The 20,833-nt window shown below is 47.1% G+C and overlaps 3 protein-coding genes across 8 annotated transcripts in view; all 3 read left to right on the top strand.

Annotated features, from left to right (window-relative positions):
- CELF1 (CUGBP Elav-like family member 1) overlaps window positions 1–93 on the top strand; it is a 65,760-nt gene extending 65,667 nt beyond the window's left edge. Inside the window, exon 14 of the mRNA XM_062635932.1 lies at window positions 3–93. The gene's annotated coding sequence lies outside the window, so the exon portion shown is untranslated. The remainder of the gene's footprint in view (window positions 1–2) is intronic.
- On the top strand, window positions 3–13,017 carry RAPSN (receptor associated protein of the synapse). Of its 5 annotated transcripts, none has more exons than XM_062635948.1 (9): window positions 3–122; window positions 3,366–3,589; window positions 6,033–6,371; window positions 7,589–7,747; window positions 8,044–8,142; window positions 8,238–8,360; window positions 11,159–11,212; window positions 11,825–12,024; window positions 12,819–13,017. In XM_062635948.1, the coding sequence occupies exons 2-9, from the start codon at window positions 3,374–3,376 to the stop codon at window positions 12,889–12,891; spliced, it is 1,263 nt and encodes a 420-aa protein (XP_062491932.1). In that variant the 5' UTR covers window positions 3–122; window positions 3,366–3,373; the 3' UTR covers window positions 12,892–13,017. The 5 variants fall into 5 exon arrangements, with proteins under 5 accessions (XP_062491932.1, XP_062491934.1, XP_062491933.1 ...); XM_062635949.1 differs by lacking the exon at window positions 3–122 and adding an exon at window positions 12,113–12,176 and having other exon boundaries at window positions 2,703–3,589; window positions 12,819–12,951; XM_062635947.1 differs by lacking the exon at window positions 3–122 and having other exon boundaries at window positions 2,705–3,589.
- Window positions 13,018–13,203: 186 nt separating this feature from the next.
- On the top strand, window positions 13,204–20,440 carry PSMC3 (proteasome 26S subunit, ATPase 3). Of its 2 annotated transcripts, XM_062635899.1 has the most exons (12): window positions 13,204–13,429; window positions 13,556–13,636; window positions 16,670–16,795; window positions 16,919–17,023; window positions 17,111–17,173; window positions 18,195–18,332; window positions 18,472–18,615; window positions 18,836–18,984; window positions 19,468–19,564; window positions 19,712–19,857; window positions 20,028–20,109; window positions 20,221–20,440. In XM_062635899.1, the coding sequence occupies exons 1-12, from the start codon at window positions 13,403–13,405 to the stop codon at window positions 20,329–20,331; spliced, it is 1,269 nt and encodes a 422-aa protein (XP_062491883.1). In that variant the 5' UTR covers window positions 13,204–13,402; the 3' UTR covers window positions 20,332–20,440. The 2 variants fall into 2 exon arrangements, with proteins under 2 accessions (XP_062491883.1, XP_062491884.1); XM_062635900.1 differs by lacking the exons at window positions 13,204–13,429; window positions 13,556–13,636 and adding an exon at window positions 15,507–15,608.
- Window positions 20,441–20,833: the final 393 nt, after the last annotated feature.

Below are 20,833 nucleotides of genomic sequence, written 5' to 3'. Positions count from 1 at the left end.
AGGAGTCACCAGGATACGTTATGAAGACCAATGGGGAGGAGGACAAGCAGCTCAGTGTGGTCACTCTGAAGAAGTGACTGCGTGATTAGCTACACTGCGTGTATAGCTCCACTGCATGACAGGTGAGATTCCCTAACTTGGTGTTTCCATGCACCTTCCAGGCTTACTTGTTTGCAGTTCCTGAGAAGAAACTGGACCATTTACCATAGAAGCTGTACCTCAGTCTTGCACAAACTAGAGCCACAGACTGATCATCACTCTGCCATTACTCTCTCGAAGCAGCACAGGTAGTCAGTGTCTTGGTGGTTCTACCCATTTACCCCTCCTTATTTAGGCAGCTGCACTGGGCTTGGGGTGGGATGTTCCGTATCAAGAATATATTTCTGGTTTCTGAAAATGACCAGTATGAGCTTGATGGAGCTCAATCTTACTTTACTAGGATAAGTTTTTATCTCACTAAGCGAGTTGTGAGTTGATTCTTAAGACACTAAGCATTGTTTCATAGGAGAACTCAAAAACAAGAACAGTGTGATCAACAAAATGCAGGATAGATGGATCATTCCCCTCCTGTTACATGGGGTTTGTCAGACTGCAAGGCATCCTTTTCTCACTTTGCCTTTTTCTCTGTGCAATCTGACAGTGAATACTGAGGGGAGAAGTGCTTTGGTGAAGTGGTCCGAAAGCATCAGGATGAGTTTGAGGTACAGGCAGGTCACTTGTGGAAGGTCAGTTTAGAAAGTAGTCTGTCCTGCAGACGTGATGTCATTTCTGGTTTTCCCTTCCTTGAGTCCTGGCTTGATTCTTTTGTGTAGCAGACTCCAATGTTTGCTGTGCCTGGCCTCTTCTCCAGTCCTGAAATGTGATGGCCTCACCATTTTCAGTGCATTCCATGTGGCTCAGTCTTCTGCATCTTGTGTCCATCCCACCACCTTCCTCCAGAGAGACACATAAGAATTACTGCAGGGAGCAGAGACTTAAAATTCTGAACTGGACCTTTATGGAAGCCCTAGAACCTATAAAGTACCTTGATAATAACTTAAACAGTGCTGCAGAAGTGATTTTGCACAGTGACCAGCTGTCCCTCAGCACTCTTGTGGGGTTTTCCCACAGTTCCTACTTCCAGAGTCTGAGAGTACGCGGAGTCTGTACTGGAACATCATCTGGCACATCACGGCTCTGAAGAAACAATGCTAGACTTAGTAATGCAAATGTCATGGAGTATATAAACTCCCAAAAGAGAATCAGTCTTGACTGGAGCAAGACTTTAAATTGCTTTGCTTCTAAAACTTTTTCTAAGGATGTTTTGGATACAGGTATGAATGGAATCTCTTAAGATCCTTAAGATCATGAGGATGATGTAAAGCCTTTGGGCAGACTGGTTTCTTACTCTTGCGTGTCCTGCTCCCCTTAGGGACATTACCTCAGGAAGGCTCCCTTGGGTTTGTGTTTCCTTAGGCAGCCATGATGTGGTGGCCTGTGGGATGATGCTGTTGGTATTTACCTTTGCTTGTGGGAAAAACCACCACTAAATTCACATAGAAGCAGGGAGGCAGCTGGAGACATCCCTGCATGTGCGTCTGTCATTAAAACCCTGATTTGCCATTTCTTCTCTTTGGCCTGTAAAACGATCCCAAAACACGTGTGGGAGTTCTGTATCTGAAAAACACAAGACTTCCCTGAGGCATCCCCTCCCTGCCCTTCAAGTTTGGCTTCTCTTCTTAGGAAGGACAGAGTAAATCTATAGATAACCAAGACCAGGCCCATAACAAATACAGCACATCAATGGCTGTATGAAACTGGACTCCTAGAGGAGCCAGTCTACCTGGGTTTTTTTTACTCTTTCAAAGGTGTGTAGGAGAGTTAAAACTATCTCTAATTGGGGAAACAATTCTCATATACAATCAGAAGGTGCAGAAATCTGTTGCTTTGGGTCATTAGAGTCATTTTGGTCATTAGACTCATGAGAGTCCAGAAGAAGGCCACAAAGTTGTCCTGAGGGCTGGAGCACCTCTCCTATGGAGACAGGCTGAGAGCTGGGGTGGTCAGCCTGGAGAAGGCTTTAGGGAGACCTTACAGAGGTTCCCAGTGCCTAAAGGGACTACAAGAAATCTGGAGAGGGGCTTTGGACAGGGGGCTTTAGGGACAGGACAAGGGGAATGGCTTTAACCTGCCAGAGGGGAGGTTAAATGTTAGGAAAGAATTCCTCACCATGAGGATGCTGAGGCGCTGGCACAGGGTGCCCAGAGAAGCTGTGGCTGCCCCATCCCCAGCAGTGTTCAAGGCCAGGTTGGACGGGGCTTGGAGCAAGCTGCTCTAGTGGAAGGTGTCCCTGCCCATGGCAGGGGGTTGGAACTGGATGAGCTTTAAGGTCGCTTCCAACCCAAACCATCCTATGATTATTGTCATTCATCATAAAAGATCAGCAAGTTCTGGATGCAGAATTTCAGCAGTGCCTTTGGCATCTTCAACTAAAAACTCTTGGAGAACCGTCACAGGTATCAAAAGGCAGCGAGCAAGTCAGTCATGAACAAAGCCTTTCAGAATGGTTAGTTTCTTGTCCCTGGAATTCAGAATTCAGTGCCATATCCAGTAAATCTGTGCCAGAGTGGAACTTTGTCCATGGAAAAGGCCAGCTGTACTCCTCAAAAGCAGAGCTGAGTTTTGTGCCTGGTAAAGTACCCGGCACATTGCTGCAAGTGTAATACTGCACATGTGTAGCTGCTGGAGCCCCAGTTCATACCTTCTTAAAGGCACGTATTGTTCCTAAAGCTACTCTCCCAGCTGAGGCTGCCACCTCCCAGCTTAGCCCAGCACCACCAGAGCTTGGCAAACGGGATGGTTGGAGGGAGAGGGAGGAGACAATCAAGACCTCCCTGTGACTGTGCTGTCTCCCCATGGGGTGTTTATAAGCCGTGTGCTGGCGGGCAGGCGTGGGCAGTTGGCTCGCCGTGACCTTGGGAGCTGGGAAGCCTGAGTAGCATTCCTGGGAGCCATGTGAGCCAGACTGGCAGGCGCAGCTGCGGCCAATGGGGAGCAGACCAGCACTGGCTGCTCGGGTTGAGTTTCATTCCTCTTGCTTGGGATTTTTCTCTTTCCCTCCCTGTTGTGCTTTTTCCTCTTTGTTTATGGGAATGGACAGGCGGATGCACTGATGGAGTCCTAGCAAGCAAGGCATTTGCCCACTGGATTTGGGATTCTACAGTGCTGAGCAACCACTTCTTGCCATTGCCTACCACAACTCCAGCCCCCTGCCATGGGTGGGCTTTTATGGCTCCAAACCTTCTGAGCACACAACCCGCCCTCCTCTATCAGGGCATTTTATGTTGTGTTCTCTTCTATGCACTTGCTTTTTGTTGTCCTTATAGGTTAGTGTATGAGGCTTTTTAATGCATGGGAGATGGGTCAGGACCAGACAAAGCAACAGATAGAGAAAGGACTCCATCTTTACCAGTCTAATCAGACTGAAAAAGCCCTGCGAGTGTGGACGAGGGTGTTGGAGAAGTCTGCGGATCCTGCTGGCAGGTTTCGGGTTTTGGGTTGCCTCATCACTGCTCACGCAGAGATGGGCAGATACAAAGACATGCTGAAGGTAAGGAACTGGAGATGAATGCATGCCATGATGTGGTACCCACTGCGGAGAGTGGCTGGAGATCAGAATGTGAAATCGGGGGGGGGTATTTTGTATATAGTAGAACATACCAGCTATTGAGTGTGAATTGTGGGCTGCTGTAATCACTGTGTTTATCAATAGCTCCAGCCCACAATGTACACAGAATACTACTTTTCATTGGGTCTGGTCCCTCAGGATTCCCAGGTTATTGTGGTTCTCCAGTTAATCACAGGGACCTTTCTTAACCTGTTCCCCACATGCAGGCACACCATACAACCAAGCTTCAGGAAAAGAGATGAAAACAGGGCCTTTACTGCACTTGAAGCTGTTTACACTGTATGTCTGTAAAAAGATCTCCATGTGGATTCTGCAGAATAAGCAGCTGTCTACATTGTAAAGACATATCTGTTATCTTGTTCAGATGATGTTTGACATCTTATATAGATGTTACATTGGTTTTATTACAGTTCTTTGTTTGCAAGGGGGCTGATTAAATGGGGAAGGAGGATGCTTTTTTGGCAGGGGGACTGCAACATTCCAGGAGAGAATGTTGAGGTCAGAGAGGAGCTCCCAGTTGTCAAGACAGCATAGAAGAAAGGATATACAGGGCTTGATGGAAGAGTGGTGGAAAGAAGCTGAAGTCGCATTTCAAGAGTATGAGGATAAATGTGTTTGATTAAATGAGCCAAAAAGCCAATGTGTGGATGCAAGAAGTAACAGAATGCACATAGAGAGCAGCAGGCAATGTTTGGGAGGGTGACTCGGGAATCTAGGAAACGAGGCAAGAGGATGTTGTAATAGTCTTAAGAAACCATCACAGCCTGAAATAGGGTCTTGCTAAAGGGTTTTGATATTCTTCTCCTGGAGTTTTGGTTTGCTTCTTACTAGGTTAGTAATTATTCAGCATTTAGCACAAAATGTGAACAGGAGCCCACATCTCATTGAAAGGATTTTGGTAGCTCTGTTTAGAGAGGGGGAGAGCACATCTTACTAGTAAACCCATGCCCTGTCTTAAAACCAAATACTTAGGGTGAAGAAGAAAAGAGGGTTATTAATACACTTGGAAAACATCTGAAGAGAAACAATTCTGGTAATGATGTGGAATTACGTGGTGGCAGAAACAAGAGACTGATTAGGGAGAAGTAAAAGGTTAAGATGTGGCTACCTGAAGGAAATAGTTGAAGACTTCTCAGGAAAGCAAGAAACAAGCAGAGGAGTGGGGTCAGTATAGAATCATAGAATATGCCTGAACCCTAATTTGTTATCAGAGAACAGAAACTGGGATCAGAATAGGTGAATTTTAGTTCTTCCCAGTATTAGGAAGAAAAAGTGGCTTCAGTCAAACTGAAGATTTTATACCATGAGTGATCAAAAATAGAGGAAGGAAAACTTTAGCAAAGGAAAGAACAGGAGAAAAGGAGGCAGAATTAAAGGCATGAAATGAACTGTGATTTCAGAAGGGTTATGATGGAGAGAAAAATTACTTCACACCAAGGAAAGAGGCTGTGGCAATCGGGAAATAACGAACTTGTACAAAGGTAAGGGAATGCAGGGAGCCATGAGCTAATGCACAGTACTGGGTCCGTACATCAGCTTTCCTACAGTGTGAAGGAAGCTGAGAACATGCATCCCCAAATACATGCAATTGTGGTTGGGTTTTTTTTTTTTTTGTTCATTTTGTGAAGAATGTAAAATGTTCTAGTAGCTTCAATTATTATGTGTTGGCGCTATAGAAGAAAAGGAAGTAATTGGTGCCCTTGGGAATTGTTATCCATAAACCTAACTGATAATCTGTAACGAAAATACATACAGAGAAAATTGCTGTATATTTACCTTTGCTACTGGTATTAATTCAAGCCAGCAGTGTGCTTGGTTCACCACAGAACACTAAAGAGTTGCTGCTCAGAAGAGTGAGCAGTCTAAAAGAAAGAGACTTCAAGTCATTTAAGAGAACTGTATGCAAGGAATCCTGAAGGTAACAGAACAAAACCTGTGAAAACTGAAATTTGTTAGTGGAAAAACTGATGAAAGTAGCAGCTTGTTTACTCTTATTAAAGGGTACTTTAATATCTTAAGAGTTCAGAGAAAGTGGAATAGATTAAAGTGAGTGAAAGAAAACTGAGCAGTGGTGTGTCAGATGTGTCCTGCTTCTCATTAGGGCTAACAGCTTTCTTCTACTAACCACCAGCCGAGTTAATGTGTGGAGAGAGGGAGAGGTTTCTTCAGGCTGCTCATAGACCTTTTAAACCATCAGATAACTGCTCAGTGTAGACGATGGTTCTCAGTGTGTGCTGCTGGACTTTGCCCTGCTCAGAGACGAGCCATTTCTCCAGTACACGGTGCTATTCTGTGGATGTTTGAGCTGCATAAATCGACTATATGCTTTTATAAACACTGTCTACACTGTCTTTTCTACTTCAAGTTTGCAGTGGTACAGATTGACACAGCACGGGAGCTGGAAGACCCAGATTTCCTTACAGAGAGCTACCTGAACCTGGCTCGCAGCAACGAGAAACTCTGTGAATTCCAGAAAACAATCTCTTACTGTAAGACCTGCCTGAACATGCAGGGTACCACGGTGAGCCTGCAGCTGAATGGCCAGGTGAGCCTCAGCATGGGCAATGCCTTCTTGGGCCTCAGCACCTTCCAGAAGGCTCTGGAGTGCTTTGAGAAGGCTTTACGCTACGCACACAACAACGACGACAAGATGCTGGAATGTCGAGTCTGCTGCAGCCTTGGGAACTTCTATGCCCAGCTAAAGGTGAGGTCACTAAGGGACAGAAGGGAGATTGTGCCATGGATTCAGGAAAGAACTGGATTTCAGGTTATTGCTTTGCTGTAGGAAGTGAAGTACTGAGAGAGCATTGTAAGATACTGTCTCTTTGTAAAATCACCATCCTTCAGAGTAAGGATGGCAGGATTAGTGCAGTGTTTATATAGCACAGCAGAAGCAGCTGTGACTATTCCTGTGTTGAAAAGATCAAACTTAGCTACAAAGAAGATCACATCAGCGGACGTACTGTCTGTACACAGGGCTGGCAGCCAGAACTCACAGATTCTCTACTTCCACCACTACTACAGGCAAATAGCTATTGATGTGAGCAAAACAAGGCAAGAGCTGAGGATGGGGGTGATTTGCCAATTCTGACTTCTACTGCAAACAGCAACAAATAAGTTTTCCTCACAAAGTCTTGATTTTTGTCACTAGTGGAAAACTCACCAACTGAAGCATTGAGAACTATCTGTAAACCTCTCTCATAATACCAAAAATAAAGACAATAACATTGTGCTGGATACTTTGAAGGTATGAAATAAGAAGGGAGAAAGGAAACTTTTAAAGTTGAGGTTTCCTATGTGCATCTTGGAGAATTAAAAGACATGAGGACTTCTTCAGCTCTGCAGTCTCATGTAACTTACTTGAGAATGGGTTTAGAAAGATAATAGTTTTACATAATTATTGTAAAGTAAGATTTCTTTTAAAAATGCTTTTAATCCAGAAAGATGCCTAAAAATGAAAATATGTTACGTTATTACTTCTTTTGGATTTGGTGAGGCCATGATTCTTTGTTCCTCTTTCCTGCAATATGATGGATAACCAGATTCTGACTTTCCATATGGAGAACATAAGGGCTCCATGTAGATGTTGAAAGCAGGGATGATGTCAGAGAAGAGAAGGTTTTCGGCCTTTGGTTATAGAGGAGGGTAAATGGTTCCTGCAGAGTAAGGCTCACGACATACCTTAGAACATTCATTTGCTCTTTCATTGCCCAGTGTCCTGAACCCAGAGGGTAATAATAACTCCATATATGGCAATTCCACCTTCCACAGTTTGATACCCACTGAAAACATTTAGGGAAATGCAGCATGTGGAAGGTGAGCAGCAGCAGTTGAAAGGTGTACAGAAATATTAGTAAATAAGATATTGCTTTTTTAATCTTTATTTTTGCTGTAACTAGTGGATGTCTGCCTGTCTTACAGGACTATGAGAAAGCCTTGTTCTTCCCATGTAAAGCAGCTGAGCTGGTGAATGATTACGGCAAGGGCTGGAGCTTGAAGTACCGTGCAATGAGCCAGTATCACATGGCAGTGGCCTATCGGAAACTGGGGCGCTTGGCAGATGCTATGGACTGCTGTGAGGTACAGGGTGCAGGCAGATGCAGAGCTGTCACAGGTTTTCTGCAAGGGGATCTTGCCTACAGGACTGGGAGGAAGAGATATCCATGGCATTTGCACTTGGCTCTACACGTTCCTGCTGCCTCCCAGCCTTAGAACTGCAGTTTCAATAGCCCACGGGGGCTCAGAAGTTTGGGTCTATGAATTCCCCTTGGTTGGGAACATGTGAACAAGACTCTGTGCCTGCAATGCACAGCCCCAGCCCTGCTGTTTTGAACCAGGAATAAGCTCTTTTACTGACCAAAGACAATTTCTTTCAGGAGTCCATGAAGATTGCCCTGCAGCATGGTGACCGGCCTCTGCAAGCGCTGTGTCTGCTGTGCTTTGCGGATATCCATCGCAGTCGCAAAGACATACAGGTACAGCTCCTTCCTGCCAGGAAGGACAGAGAGGATAGCAAGAGGGTGTGCAAAGCAGGCCATAGCAAAAAATGTTTTCCTCCCTGCTTCTACAGACAGCCTTTCCTCGGTATGATTCTTCCTTGAGCATCATGACAGAGATTGGGAACCGCCTGGGCCTGATCCAGGTGCTGCTTGGAGTGACCAAGTGCTGGATGATCCAGAAGGAGCTGGACAAGGTCAGTTACAAACTTGTTTATTAAACAAGATTGGAGCAAAATGGCTTTTTCTGCACTGTATGCCTATCAACGTGCAGTAGACACCTGTACCTCTTGGTTCTATCAACAGGGTCTATTGCTTGTACAGTTACACTTCTCCAAATGGTCTCTTTCAGCCAGGAATTTGTTACTAACAGTATGAACATCCATTCTGAGTCAGACTGCTAACACACCAGTGTCTCATCAGTCAATCCTCATGACTTTAAGCACTACACTGAGAAACCAGCACTAAGGGAAGGAAGCCTACTCCTACACTGTAGCCAATCAGCTTCTGCTTATGCTCTGAAATAGATTCCACTGCCTACTTAACAGCTATAAGTTAAGCTCGTTGTAATAGTGATGATGTTTAAACAGCTCTACAGCTCCACCATGTGCTTTGCAGACAAACGTGGCATCAAATTCCTAGAGAAACTTGTCCACCTGGACAAGTTCCTGTGTGATGTACTCTAGGTTACCCTGCTCTTGCAGGAGGGTTGGACTAGATGATCTTTTGAGGTCCCTTCCAACCCTTAGGATTCTGTGATTCTGTGAAACAGAGAAATGAGGGCAGAAAAAATCATCTGGGAATAAACAACTGGTCAATATAATGCAAGGGGGTGATTTTACTTACTTTGAAAATGCTTAGGCAGCATATATAAGTTAAAATCCAGACTGCACTAGATATAGCAGATTGCATTGCAGGAACACTGCTGGGCTGCAGAATGAGATGCTCAAAAGGCTAGCCTTGAACTAGTGCTGAAGAACCTGGAATGCCTTTGCAGTGCCACATCAGGATGCTGCTTTGGGTGTAGATATGGTGAAGATTCGCACTTATCACTGAGACACAAAGAATTTTGGCTTAAACAGAGAATCCCAGATATTAGGAAATGAAGTATGTGTCTGTTAGAAAAGACAAGCTCAAAGTGCTGTCGGCATCTGTTTTGCCTACAGCAGGGAATCAACTGGGTGAGGTACACCTTGCAGTCTCAGCAAGTAAACACTGTTTGCAATGGAAGAAGAAACTGTGGATTTAAAAATTCTGCTCAGTGTAATAATCCCTTCCCTGCCTCATCTCATGTTCAAAAGATAGGACAGAACACAGCAGGTAGGCCTCCATGTAGAGAACATTCAGAGCACTCATCAAACCCCTACATCTGCTGATCACACACCCAGCCATTGCCACCCTCTGGTACCACAAGCAGTTCTCACTTGTGAGAGCCTGGTGAAGGCATTGCACAAGTCCTCACCTTACCAAACCCAAGAAAATGAATAGATGAATCTTGTATTCTGCTCCAGGCATAAGTGGGGAATCTGCCCTCATGGGTCAGGGACCTTATTCCTATTTCCCAAATGTGACCTCCTCAGATGTCACAGCTCTGAATACTCACCCAAGCCCGTTCCTCAACTTGCCAATCCCGGTTTCCATTTCTCATGCTCCTCATTTACCTAATAAAGCAGTTACCTAATAAAGCAGTTTGCTAACTCTCCGCTTACAGATTCCCTATTCTTGTCCTAGCTTCCTCCATCTTCCCAGTCTCCTCAGCCAGTTAATCCATTTCCTTTCATTTGCATGTGGTTCCTGCTCACAGCAGGGGGGTTGGAACTGGATGATCTTAAGGTCCTTTCCAACCCTAACTATTCTATGATCCTATGGTCAGTACTACTGCAGATCCTCTCAGGCTGCTCGCCCAAACTCTCTTACAGTCTCACATTCCTCTCCAAGACAACTGTCCCCTGAGCTTCTCAGCATCTCTCCCCCCACCCCACATGCTTCACTTTGCTTCTTAGTCCCAGTCATTAATTTCAGGGTTTTCTAGTACACAGACACTCTTCCCTAGGCACAGCTTGCAGTTATGTTCTAACTGGTAGCCTTCAGTTCCTGCTTCCTTCTTCTGCACATCCCTTATCCTAGGCTGTTGCTGCCACCACAGGTCTAATGCCATCTCCTCTGTATTCAAAGTCCTTTCATCTCATCGGGTCCCCATCTCCTAGAATAGTTAATGCCAAAATATAGGGTAGAAGTTTTATAAACTACTGCATCACAAGGGAGACCTCTTCTTCCCCTTGGACAAACCTGAAGCAAATCTGAACAGTTCTGGAAAAAGAGACCAATGCTGAGAACAGTGAGGAACACTATGGCATCTCTAGTGGAAAGTAGGGACTCATTTTGGATAACAGCTGCTCTGCTAAATACTTTCCTTCAGACTGAAAAAGGTGGATAGCAGTACACTCCTGTATTACACCATGTGCAAGTAGGACAAAGTGGATATGTAACAGCAGGGGGAAAATGGAAGAGCTTGGTGTGTTGGTGGTGCTGATCCCCTTCCTCCACTCTTGTACAAGAGAAATTGGAGTTGCCCAATAACTATTGAACCTGTAGGGCTGGAGGGGGAAAAGGCTTGGTTTGCTTGTGCTTCATCCCAACACCTATGGCCATGTGTGACTGAGTTTAAGTCTGTATTCCTCCTGCTTGGAAATGGCAGCCTCTGCCGACATCATCCCCCCACTTTGCACCCTGTGGCGGGAGCAGAAACACAGCTCTTGCATTATTTGTGGTCTTTCAGAAACCAGGCTTTTCTTATGGATGAACTCTTAGGAGAGAGGGGAAGTCTGCCAGACAGTTGTCTTGCATCTCCAGAGTTTAGTGGTGCTTGTTTATGTCCAAATTCTACTCTCTACCTGTTTCTCTCTCTCTATTAATAATTCCCATAGGACATTCACACAAGTCTGGTCTTAATATATCGGACTGAGAACTGATGATGCATGCTCTCCATTTACAGGCTCTGGAAAGCATTGAAAAAGCACAGGAGCTGGCAGAGGGACTAGGGAACAAGGTAGGATCCTACAGCTTCTCTTCAGCACTTTCTGTAGGTTTCAACAGAAAGCCAAGTGTTGAAATATCCAGACTTGTTCTTGCTGATTATTGTGTCTGTGCTAACAAGTTGACGCTTGGAACTTGATTTGTTGTGTTTAACTATGGGCAGTTGCCCAGATGATCATCAGTGTGCAGGTCTGAAAAACGAGGGAGGAGTCACAATGGGATGAGCAAAGGGGAACAGGAAGCAGTAAAAATGGGATATTAAACAAGCAGAGAGCTACAGTATTGGGGTTCTGTCCTTTAAAAAGATTATTGTCCTGAGCAGCAGCTGAACTGTGTGTTGGCTGGAGGCAAAGTGCAGTGGATGTCATGGATCGCTGAGGAAAACCATCAGGGAAAGAGCTGCAGATGTCCTCAAACCTGGTGTCCCCTCTGGTGATACAGAGAAGCAGGGTTAATGGCAGGAAGTGCTGAGAGACCAAATGTCCTTATGCATGGTCCTATCCCTCAGACAAATTTCTGTGCTGGTGTTTCTCTAGCTGGCTGATGGGGGCGAAGTGGTTCCCACTCCTGCTCCTGGTCTGTCTTCACCTTGTTCACTTCTCTTGTTTCCACCCTTTGTGTGCAGCTTGGCCTGCTGAAGCTCCACTGCCTGTGTGAAAGGATCTATCGCACAAAGGGGCAGCAGCAAGAATTGCGTGACCACGTAGTGAAGTTCCATGAATGCGTGGAGGAGATGGAGCTGTACTGTGGCATGTGTGGAGAGTCCATTGGGGAGAAGAACAACCAGCTCCAGGCGCTGCCTTGCTCCCACTTCTTCCACTTAAAGTAATGAGCTGGAAGTACTATGACATTAGTCGTAAGAAAGAGCTGTTCATGACCAGAGTAGGACAGCCCTATGCAGGCTGTTCCCTAGGTCTTTGTCCTGCTTTGCCCTACAGGATCCCATTGCAGTGCTGTGAATCTCATGGCTTTGAAGGGTGAGATTCCATAGAATCATAGGTTTGGGTTGGAAAGGACCTTAACGATCATCTTGTTCCAACCCCCTACCATGGGGGATGGATTTAGCCATACTGCCCATCTCACTCCTGTCCCCTAAATGGTAGCTCAGCAGTGTCCTCACCTTGCAGGTGCCCAGCCCAATTCAGACTCTTAGTGAATTACTCCACACCCAGGGTAGTTTGGATTTGTGCCCCTGAATTCCCCCCCCACCTTTTCTCTCTCATGTACAGACACAAAGGTGAAGGTGTCCAGTCTATTACTGCGTTACTGCCATAAAGTTTACCTCTACCACTATTTTACTTTTAGGGGGAACGTGAGTGTAACAGAACACTTGGTGCTGAAAATTAACAATGTAAAGACACACAATTTAAGAATTTAAAGCCCCCCCCCCCCAGTGACACCAGCGTTAGGATCAAACTATTGAGCGCTGAGAGATGCTCAGTGAGCCCTCTGGGTTTGTCTCCAGCACTACAGCAGCTTGTGAAAGGGGCGTGCTGAGGGCCCTCCGCGGCATGGCTGGAAGGGGGATCATAGCGGGAGGGCGCATTTTCCATGCGAGGTGGTTAATACAGGAAACGGGAGCAGAGCCTCCCCCCCCAACCAACCTCCTCCCTTTGCAGGTGCCTCCAGACCAACGGGACCCGGGGCTGCCCCAACTGCCGCCGCTTGTCGGTGAAGCCCGGCTACGTCTGACCTTGCCGCCGGGGGGGCTCGGGCCGCGCCTCTGGGACTGCGGCAGCCCCGCTGTGCTCGGGCCCCTTCGGGCTGCGCCGGCCCCGCCTCAGCGGCCGCGGTGCTCGGATGGGCAGCCGGATCCCCTCGGCCCGGCCCGGCTGCGCTCTCTGTACGGGCACTGACCGCAATAAAGCGCACGGCCCGGCCTGTCCCGGGGCAGCGCCGCCTCCCTCCGCTCCGCTCCGCCTCACGGATCACTCAGCAGATTTACCGGGGCACGTGATCCTCGTGGTGATTTCCCCTCACCATCCGCGCCCGCAGATTCGCCACAGCCGTCGGGCCGCTCTGCGCGGGGGGGGGGTAGCGGAGGGGCTGCGGCCGCGGTGAGGTGCCGAGGAGGAGGAAAAGGAAGGGACGCGGGGCCGCCGAGCTGCTGGTTCCGCCGCCTCCCGCCTTGTTGCCGGGGTGAGGAGCGCCGAATCTGCCGCCCGGAAGCCGCCGTGTTGTGCGGTCGCTCGCTCGCTGCAAGATGGCGTCGGTGTGGGATGAGTCCGAGGTGAGGGGCTGGGACCGCGGGCTGGGGCTGCCGCCGGGCTTGGGGCTACGATGGTGGGGCGGGGAGCGGCGGGGCCGGGGCCGGGCTGAGCTGAGCCGAGGGTGACGCTGCCGCTGTGCCCCGCAGGACGGTGTCGGCGAGGAGGTGCTCAAGATGTCCACGGAGGAGATCGTGCAGCGCACGCGCCTCCTCGACAGCGAGATCAAGGTAGCGGCCAGGGGCCGGCAGCCGCGGGGGGAGCAGGGCCGGGGAGGGGACCTGAGCCGGGCCGGGCCTCGGGAGCCCTGCGCTGCTGCTGCTGCTGCATTGAGGGGAGGGCGCAGGGAAGCTGAGCAATGGGGCAGGGACCAGGGCAGTAGAAAATAACGTGCGGTTATCTCGATCGTGAGCGGTAGGCTGGGGAATGGCGAGCCCCGAAGGCAGGGTCGAAGTACTGAAAGAGCAGGGAGTTGACGGGTCGGATGTTCTGCAGAGCTTTGGAGGCACTTGCTGAAGGCCTCCCAACTGTTGCAGGCCCAGGGGAGGGGGGGTCTGTTCCGCGGCCTGGTTCAGGTGGGATCATCGAGTAACTCGGCTTAGAAGGGACTTGAGAAGATCTCTGGTCAAACGTCCTGCCTGGAGCAGGGCCAGCGGTAACCCAGGCTGCTCAGGGCTTCATCTGCTTGGATATTGAGAGCGTCTCAACAGAGACTGCACCACTGCTGTGGGTGTTCTGTGCCACAGCCTGGCTGTCATTGTAAGGGTGAAGATTTGCTCTACATACAGGCTGAACCTCTCTTGTTTTGGTCTTTGTTGTCTCATCTGCCCACCGTGCGCTGCTGTGAAGTGTCTGGTTCTGTCTTCTTTGTACCTTCTACAGCAGTTCCCTTCTCCAGCTGAAGAAGCCTCAGCTGTTTCTCACAGGTCCTGTGCTCCACTTGCCTTGGCCGTCTCAGCGGCCCTGTGCTGCACTCAGTCCACTTTATCAATGTCTTTGCTGTAGGGGCAGGGGAACAACACTGAACAGTTGCTCCAGACAGGATCTAACACATGTTGAGTAAAGGGGGGTGATCACTTTTCTCCATCTGCTGGCTACACTCCTGTTAGTACAGCCCAGGGTGCTGTTTGCCACCCTTGCTGTCAGGGCATGATGCTGCCTCCTGTTCAGTTTATTGCCCATGGAGACCCCCAGGTCCCCTTCCTCAGAGCCAGTCAGGAGCCTGTGTCACTGCAAGGTGCTCTTCCTTCCCATGTGCACTCCTCCTCTTCTCTAGGCCATTCATCAAGGTGTTACGTAGGACAGACCTGGGTAGACCTGACCCAAGACAGATCTGTTTCACACAAGAGCTCTCCTAACTTTAGTATAAGCTTGTCTCTGCTGCCTGATTTTAGTAGTATTGAGATAAATTGTTCCATGAATTCTAGAGAGCAACTTGATCCTAGTGCTTCAGAGGCCACTAGCGATTCTGACATATTAACATACCTGGTTTTTAAAGGCAGCAATGTTAAATGAGTGTCTTATTTTGAAATTGCAGAACATAGTAAGGAGTAAAAGTTGTCTTTATTTTATAGTAAGAGCATCGTAATGGAGAAATGTTTATTGGCACCCTCCCTTCATGCAGTTTTCCTTGAATATTTTTCAGACTAATGCTAAATTATTCTAATAATTCCATTACTCTGAATGTTTTGCATTTGTATGTAACAGGTACAGTACTGACTCCTGTAACAGTCCTGTCCTGTGAGTAAGTACGTGTTACAGCACAGTATTAAGCTTAGATATCAAGAGTTTTAAGAAGATAATTTTTTAGAGAGGAACGGATAGGACAAGGGGTAACGGGTTCAAACTTAAACAGGGGAAGTTTAGATTGGATATAAGGAAGAAGTTCTTTACTGTAAGGGTGGTGAGGCACTGGAATGGGTTGCCCAGGAAGTTGTGAATGCTCCATCCCTGGCAGTGTTCAAGGCCAGGTTGGACAGAGCCTTGGGTGACATGGTTTAGTGTGAGGTGTCCCTGCCCATGGCAGGGGGGTTGGAACTGGATGATCTTAAGGTCCTTTCCAACCTGAACTATTCTACGATTCTGTGATTTCCCCATTAAACTGAATCACATAAACCAGTTCAGATGTGACCAGTTCTCCTGAGATCATATGGGGCTACAGTTGCTTCACTGAGGATCACAAAACTGGTGCGTTTTTAAACTGTGAGTAACCAGGAAAGGGAGGAAAAGTATGTGGGTGTCAGCCAGACAGCACTGAGAACACCTGTATTGTGTGCATTGGTCTTGGGTATAAATGTACTGACTGTTGGATGTACAGAGCTGCTTTTCTGACAGGTAATAGAATCATACAATCATAGAATACTTTGGGTTGGAAGTGACCTTTAAAGGTTAGCTAGCCCAACACCCTCGCAGTGAGCAGGGACATATTCAACCAGATCAGGCTGCTCAGAACCCTGTCCAGTCAGACCCTGAATGTACAGTTGTCTGTCTGGGCTGCAAGCACACACTGCCTGCTCATGTCCAGCTTTTCATTCACTCCAAGTCCTCAGCAGGGCTGCTCTCAATCCTTTCATCCCCCAGCTGCTATTGATATTGGGGTTGTCCTGACCCATGTGCAGGACTTTGCCCTTGTTGAACCTCATAACGTTCACATGGGCCCATTTCTCAAGCTTGTCCAGGTCCCTCTGTATGTCATCCTGTCCCTCAGCTGTCAGCCACACCACTCAGCTTGGTGTCATCTGCAAACTTGCTGAGGGTGCTCTTGATCCCACTGTCTGTGTCATTGATGAAGATATTAAAATAGTACTGGTCCCAATTCTTCTTTAAAAAAACAACTTTAAAATAGGTGTGTGTATATGGACGCATATGGATATGCATGTGTATGTGTATATCTAGTCACCGGGGTATCTGTATGTCTGTATATATTAAAAAATGCAAACCAAAACACAGCTGCTTTATCTAGGTCATATTGCAACCCTGTAAGCTGCTGCATTGATCAGGGTAAGGCTATCCTGTGATGCTGGGAAGAAACTATTTCAGGATATTGATTAGTAAGAGACCAGAATGGATTGCGTAGCCTTGATTCCTAACCAGGGCTGGCTAATTTGCTGCATTTCCTCTTTTTAAATTAGGTTTCCCTTTATAATCACTATTTCCTCAGATTTAGGTTTTCATAGCTTTTACTTTTGGAATAATGTATGAATTCTATCTTGCCTTGGCCTTCTACTCTGATCCCTACCTCTTTCATGTGTGACTGATTCCAGATTATGAAGAGTGAAGTATTGAGAGTGACTCATGAGCTTCAAGCCATGAAAGACAAGATTAAAGAGAACAGTGAGAAGATCAAAGTGAACAAAACCCTGCCATACCTTGTCTCCAACGTTATCGAGGTGAGAGCAAGGCACTCTTCTGCAGCAGTGTGACAAGTGTGTGCAGTATGGACAGGAGGAGGGCATGGAACTCGTCAGTAATTTCAGACATGGTATGTTCTTAACTGTCATTCTGATTTGCAGCTGCTGGATGTTGACCCCAATGACCAGGAGGAGGATGGAGCAAATATTGACCTGGATTCCCAGCGAAAGGGCAAGTGTGCTGTGATCAAGACATCTACACGTCAGGTAAGATCCATGTGCCCAGCTAGGTGTGGTGAATGCTGAAAAGGACCACCTTCTGCTGGCTTTGCTTACTTTGATCTTTTTCCGCAGACATATTTCCTGCCTGTTATTGGGTTGGTTGATGCTGAGAAGTTGAAGCCTGGAGACTTAGTGGTGAGTGAGGCTGTTGTGACTGTTAGATACGATGCTTACTAGAAAAACTGCCTGTACCTTGCCCTTCAGAAAGGAGACAAATCTGCCCTCTAACACCATTTCTATACTAAAATCTTAATAAAAAGATATTATGGTGTCGTGGTTTAAGTGCAGTCAGTAATTCAGAAAAACCACGTAGCCGTTCGCTCACTCCCCCCTTTCCTCCCTCGGCTCCCGGAGGGATGGGGAGGAGAATCAAAAGAATGTAACTCCCACAGGTTGAGATAAGAACAGTCCAGTAACTAAGGTATAACACAAATCACTGCTGCTACCACCAATAATAACAATGATAAGGGAAATAACAAGGGGAGAGAATACAACCGCTCACCACCTGCTGACCGATACCCAGCCTGACCAAGCAGTGATCTAACCCTTCTGGGTAACCCCCCCTAGTTTATATACTGGGCATGACATGCTGTGGTATGGAATACCTCTTTAGTTAGTTTGGGTCAGGTGTCCTGTCTCTGCTTCCTCCTGGCTTCCCCTCTTCCCTGGCAGAGCATGAAGCTCAGAAAGTCCTTGTTCAGACTAAACATTACTGAGCAGCCACTAAAAACATCGGTGTTATCAGCACTGTTCCCAGGCTGAAAGTCAAAACCACAACGCTGCACCAGCTACTAAGAAGGAGAAAAATGACTGCTACTGCTGAACCCAGGACATATGGGTTCAGTCATATCTGTAGTATAGAAAAGTAGTTTAAGGGCTGTGTTCTTTATACATACAAGTAGATGCTGAAAATTTGGATACCATCTACTAAGCTTTTTAAACGCAGCCTTTGGTATTGTAAGTAGATTGAACTCCTCTTTTTTGGCATGTGCTGAGGAGCTGTGGTGTTGTCCACTGTGCAGTGAGGGATTTTGTGAATACCAGTGTCACAGCTGATTATTCCTGCATCCTTGAGTTCTGGTGAATCATCTGTGATTGCATGTTTGTTAATTGTTATCTGAAGGGCCTGTTAAAGACAAAAGATTTGTGTTTACAGGGGGTGAACAAAGACTCGTACTTGATCTTGGAGACACTACCTACTGAATATGATTCACGAGTGAAAGCCATGGAAGTGGATGAGAGACCCACAGAGCAGTACAGTGACATCGGGGGGCTGGATAAGCAAATCCAAGAGGTAATACTTCATATTTAGTTCCTGATGTGACTGAGAACAACAGTCTTTGAACGACAGCTCAGAACTTCAGCTCAGAGCCGGCAGCCTGAATCTGTGAAGGAGAATGGCTTTATCTGTTAATATTTTCCTCTTGCTGTAGCTCGTGGAGGCCATTGTCCTGCCAATGAACCATAAGGAAAAGTTTGAGAACTTGGGTATTCAGCCACCCAAAGGAGTCCTGATGTATGGGCCTCCAGGAACAGGGAAGACACTGTTAGCTCGAGCGTGTGCTGCCCAGACCAAGGTAAAAGAAACCTTAGAAAGCATGTGCTGCTGTAGAGTAGTACCTGAAAAAGAATAAGAACATCTCCAAGGGGAGAGGGACTGTACATATAAATCAGTGTTACAAGGCTGGGATCTTCTTGTCTGTTTTCTTGCTTGGTTTTTTTAATTAAGGGTTTTCTGTAGTACTCAGAACTGACCCTGTTGAGACACAAGGGATAGGATTCTTTTTCACTTCCCAGGCCACGTTCCTGAAGCTTGCGGGTCCACAACTTGTGCAGATGTTCATTGGTGATGGAGCTAAGCTGGTACGTGATGCTTTCGCTCTAGCCAAGGAGAAAGCTCCTTCCATCATCTTTATTGACGAACTGGATGCCATTGGCACTAAAAGGTGAGGTGTAGGCCATGTGTAAAGCTCCTGGGAGCTGCCCAGCAGCCCCCTTTACCTGTGTGTGTGAGGGAAGCCTAGCTTAAAGCATGGCCTATTCAGAAACAGTGTAAAGCCCACAGTCCTTGGGCTCATGAGTTAATTTCATGAGACTTGGGGTCTATCTGATAGACTCCTGCTGTATAAACTGTTTTCTGATAACTGCATCAGTCACATAGAGATGATGTTCATCATCATTTACTGCTTGGGCCTGGACAACAGTAGCTCCATTTAGCTCTAAGAACATAATAAGACTTAGCTGCTGCTGACAGTTATTTGAGTCGCAGTCCCCATCAGGGTAGAACTTCCTGTAGTTTCAAGTTGGAATTCGGAAGATCTTGGCCGGTGAGCATGAACTGCATTCATTCTGTCTTCTTATGTGATTAAAAGCATAGGGACAGGGTTCATGCTGATAGTTCTACAGTTCTACCCTTGTTTTCTCCTCAGGTTTGACAGTGAGAAGGCTGGTGATCGAGAGGTGCAGAGGACCATGCTGGAGCTGCTTAATCAACTTGATGGTTTCCAGCCCAACACACAAGTCAAGGTTGGGATCTAGCAGAGAGTGCTCCTGAGGCCCAGGGTGCTCTAGCTGGGGATGGAAAGCAGTGTCTAGGAGGAAGCTTGGTGGATCCTTGTGGAGGAGAGGCCTGTCCTCCAGATGTCTCAGACTGATGACCCTACTTCTACTTAGGTGATTGCTGCAACCAACCGGGTTGATATCTTGGACCCAGCTTTGCTCCGCTCTGGACGATTAGATCGCAAGATTGAGTTCCCGATGCCGAATGAGGAGGCCAGAGCCAGAATCATGCAGATCCATTCACGCAAAATGAATGTCAGGTAGGGCAGAGGCATGGCCTTCTGGGGCTGTGTTTGTCACTCATGAGGGTGCCTCAGTGGTAGGCGCTTCTGTTGAGAGCTCACTGTTGGGTTTTAAGGCAGCTCCATACCTGTGTTTCTATTTGGTACCTATTCTCAGATTTACTGGTTTTTATCTCTGCCCATCTCAGCCCTGATGTGAACTACGAGGAACTGGCTCGCTGCACAGATGACTTCAATGGAGCCCAGTGTAAGGCTGTGTGTGTTGAAGCAGTAAGTATCCCTCCTCTAAAGCAGCAAGTACTGACAAGGAAGGGTGAGAGCTAGTGTGGAGTAGTTATTCTGAACTGATGTGGTGCTTATGTGCCCTCTCTAATCATCTAGGGGATGATTGCCCTCCGCCGTGGAGCCACAGAGCTCACCCACGAGGACTACATGGAAGGAATCCTGGAAGTTCAAGCAAAGAAAAAAGCCAATCTGCAGTACTATGCCTGATCTCTGCCCAGTCAAGGTTGTGGCCTTGGCAGAGGACAGGACTAGACTGGACTGTACCACTTACTTTCTGTCTGGAAAAAATAAAGCATTTTTTCCCTCTAAAAACAAAGCCATGATGTGTTGGGGCTGTTGCCCTTGCGTGGTGGTCCTACATCTGCAAAAGGGAAGGTGAGACCCTCCTGTCATGGTGCCCATCATGCTGCCTTTTGGAGCCTCTTCCTAGAACTGGATTAACTCCTAGTCTGCTGCTTCTGAATGAGGACCAACAGGTTATACTGCAGTAAGTAAGTGTATGTTGAAGTGGATGAACAGCAGCTCAGACGGCAGCCTTGGTTTTGCCTGTTGTGAGTGAACAGACTGTACAGCTTTGTTAGTCTTTGAAACTTCTGAACACCCATTTTGCAAGGGAGAAGTGACTATGATTCATGTTTTAACTTTGTCATTTCACCTCAACTCTGGAAGCTTTAACACCATCGCTGATGTGAGATCTCTGGTGAATCAG

The sequence above is a fragment of the Pezoporus occidentalis genome, unplaced genomic scaffold (genome assembly GCF_034315485.1).
Source record: "Pezoporus occidentalis ecotype Australia unplaced genomic scaffold, CSIRO_AGI_Poc_V1 ctg46, whole genome shotgun sequence".
In the NCBI taxonomy this organism is placed as follows: Eukaryota; Metazoa; Chordata; class Aves; order Psittaciformes; family Psittacidae; genus Pezoporus; species Pezoporus occidentalis.
This window is presented reverse-complemented; position numbering and strand designations above follow the sequence as displayed.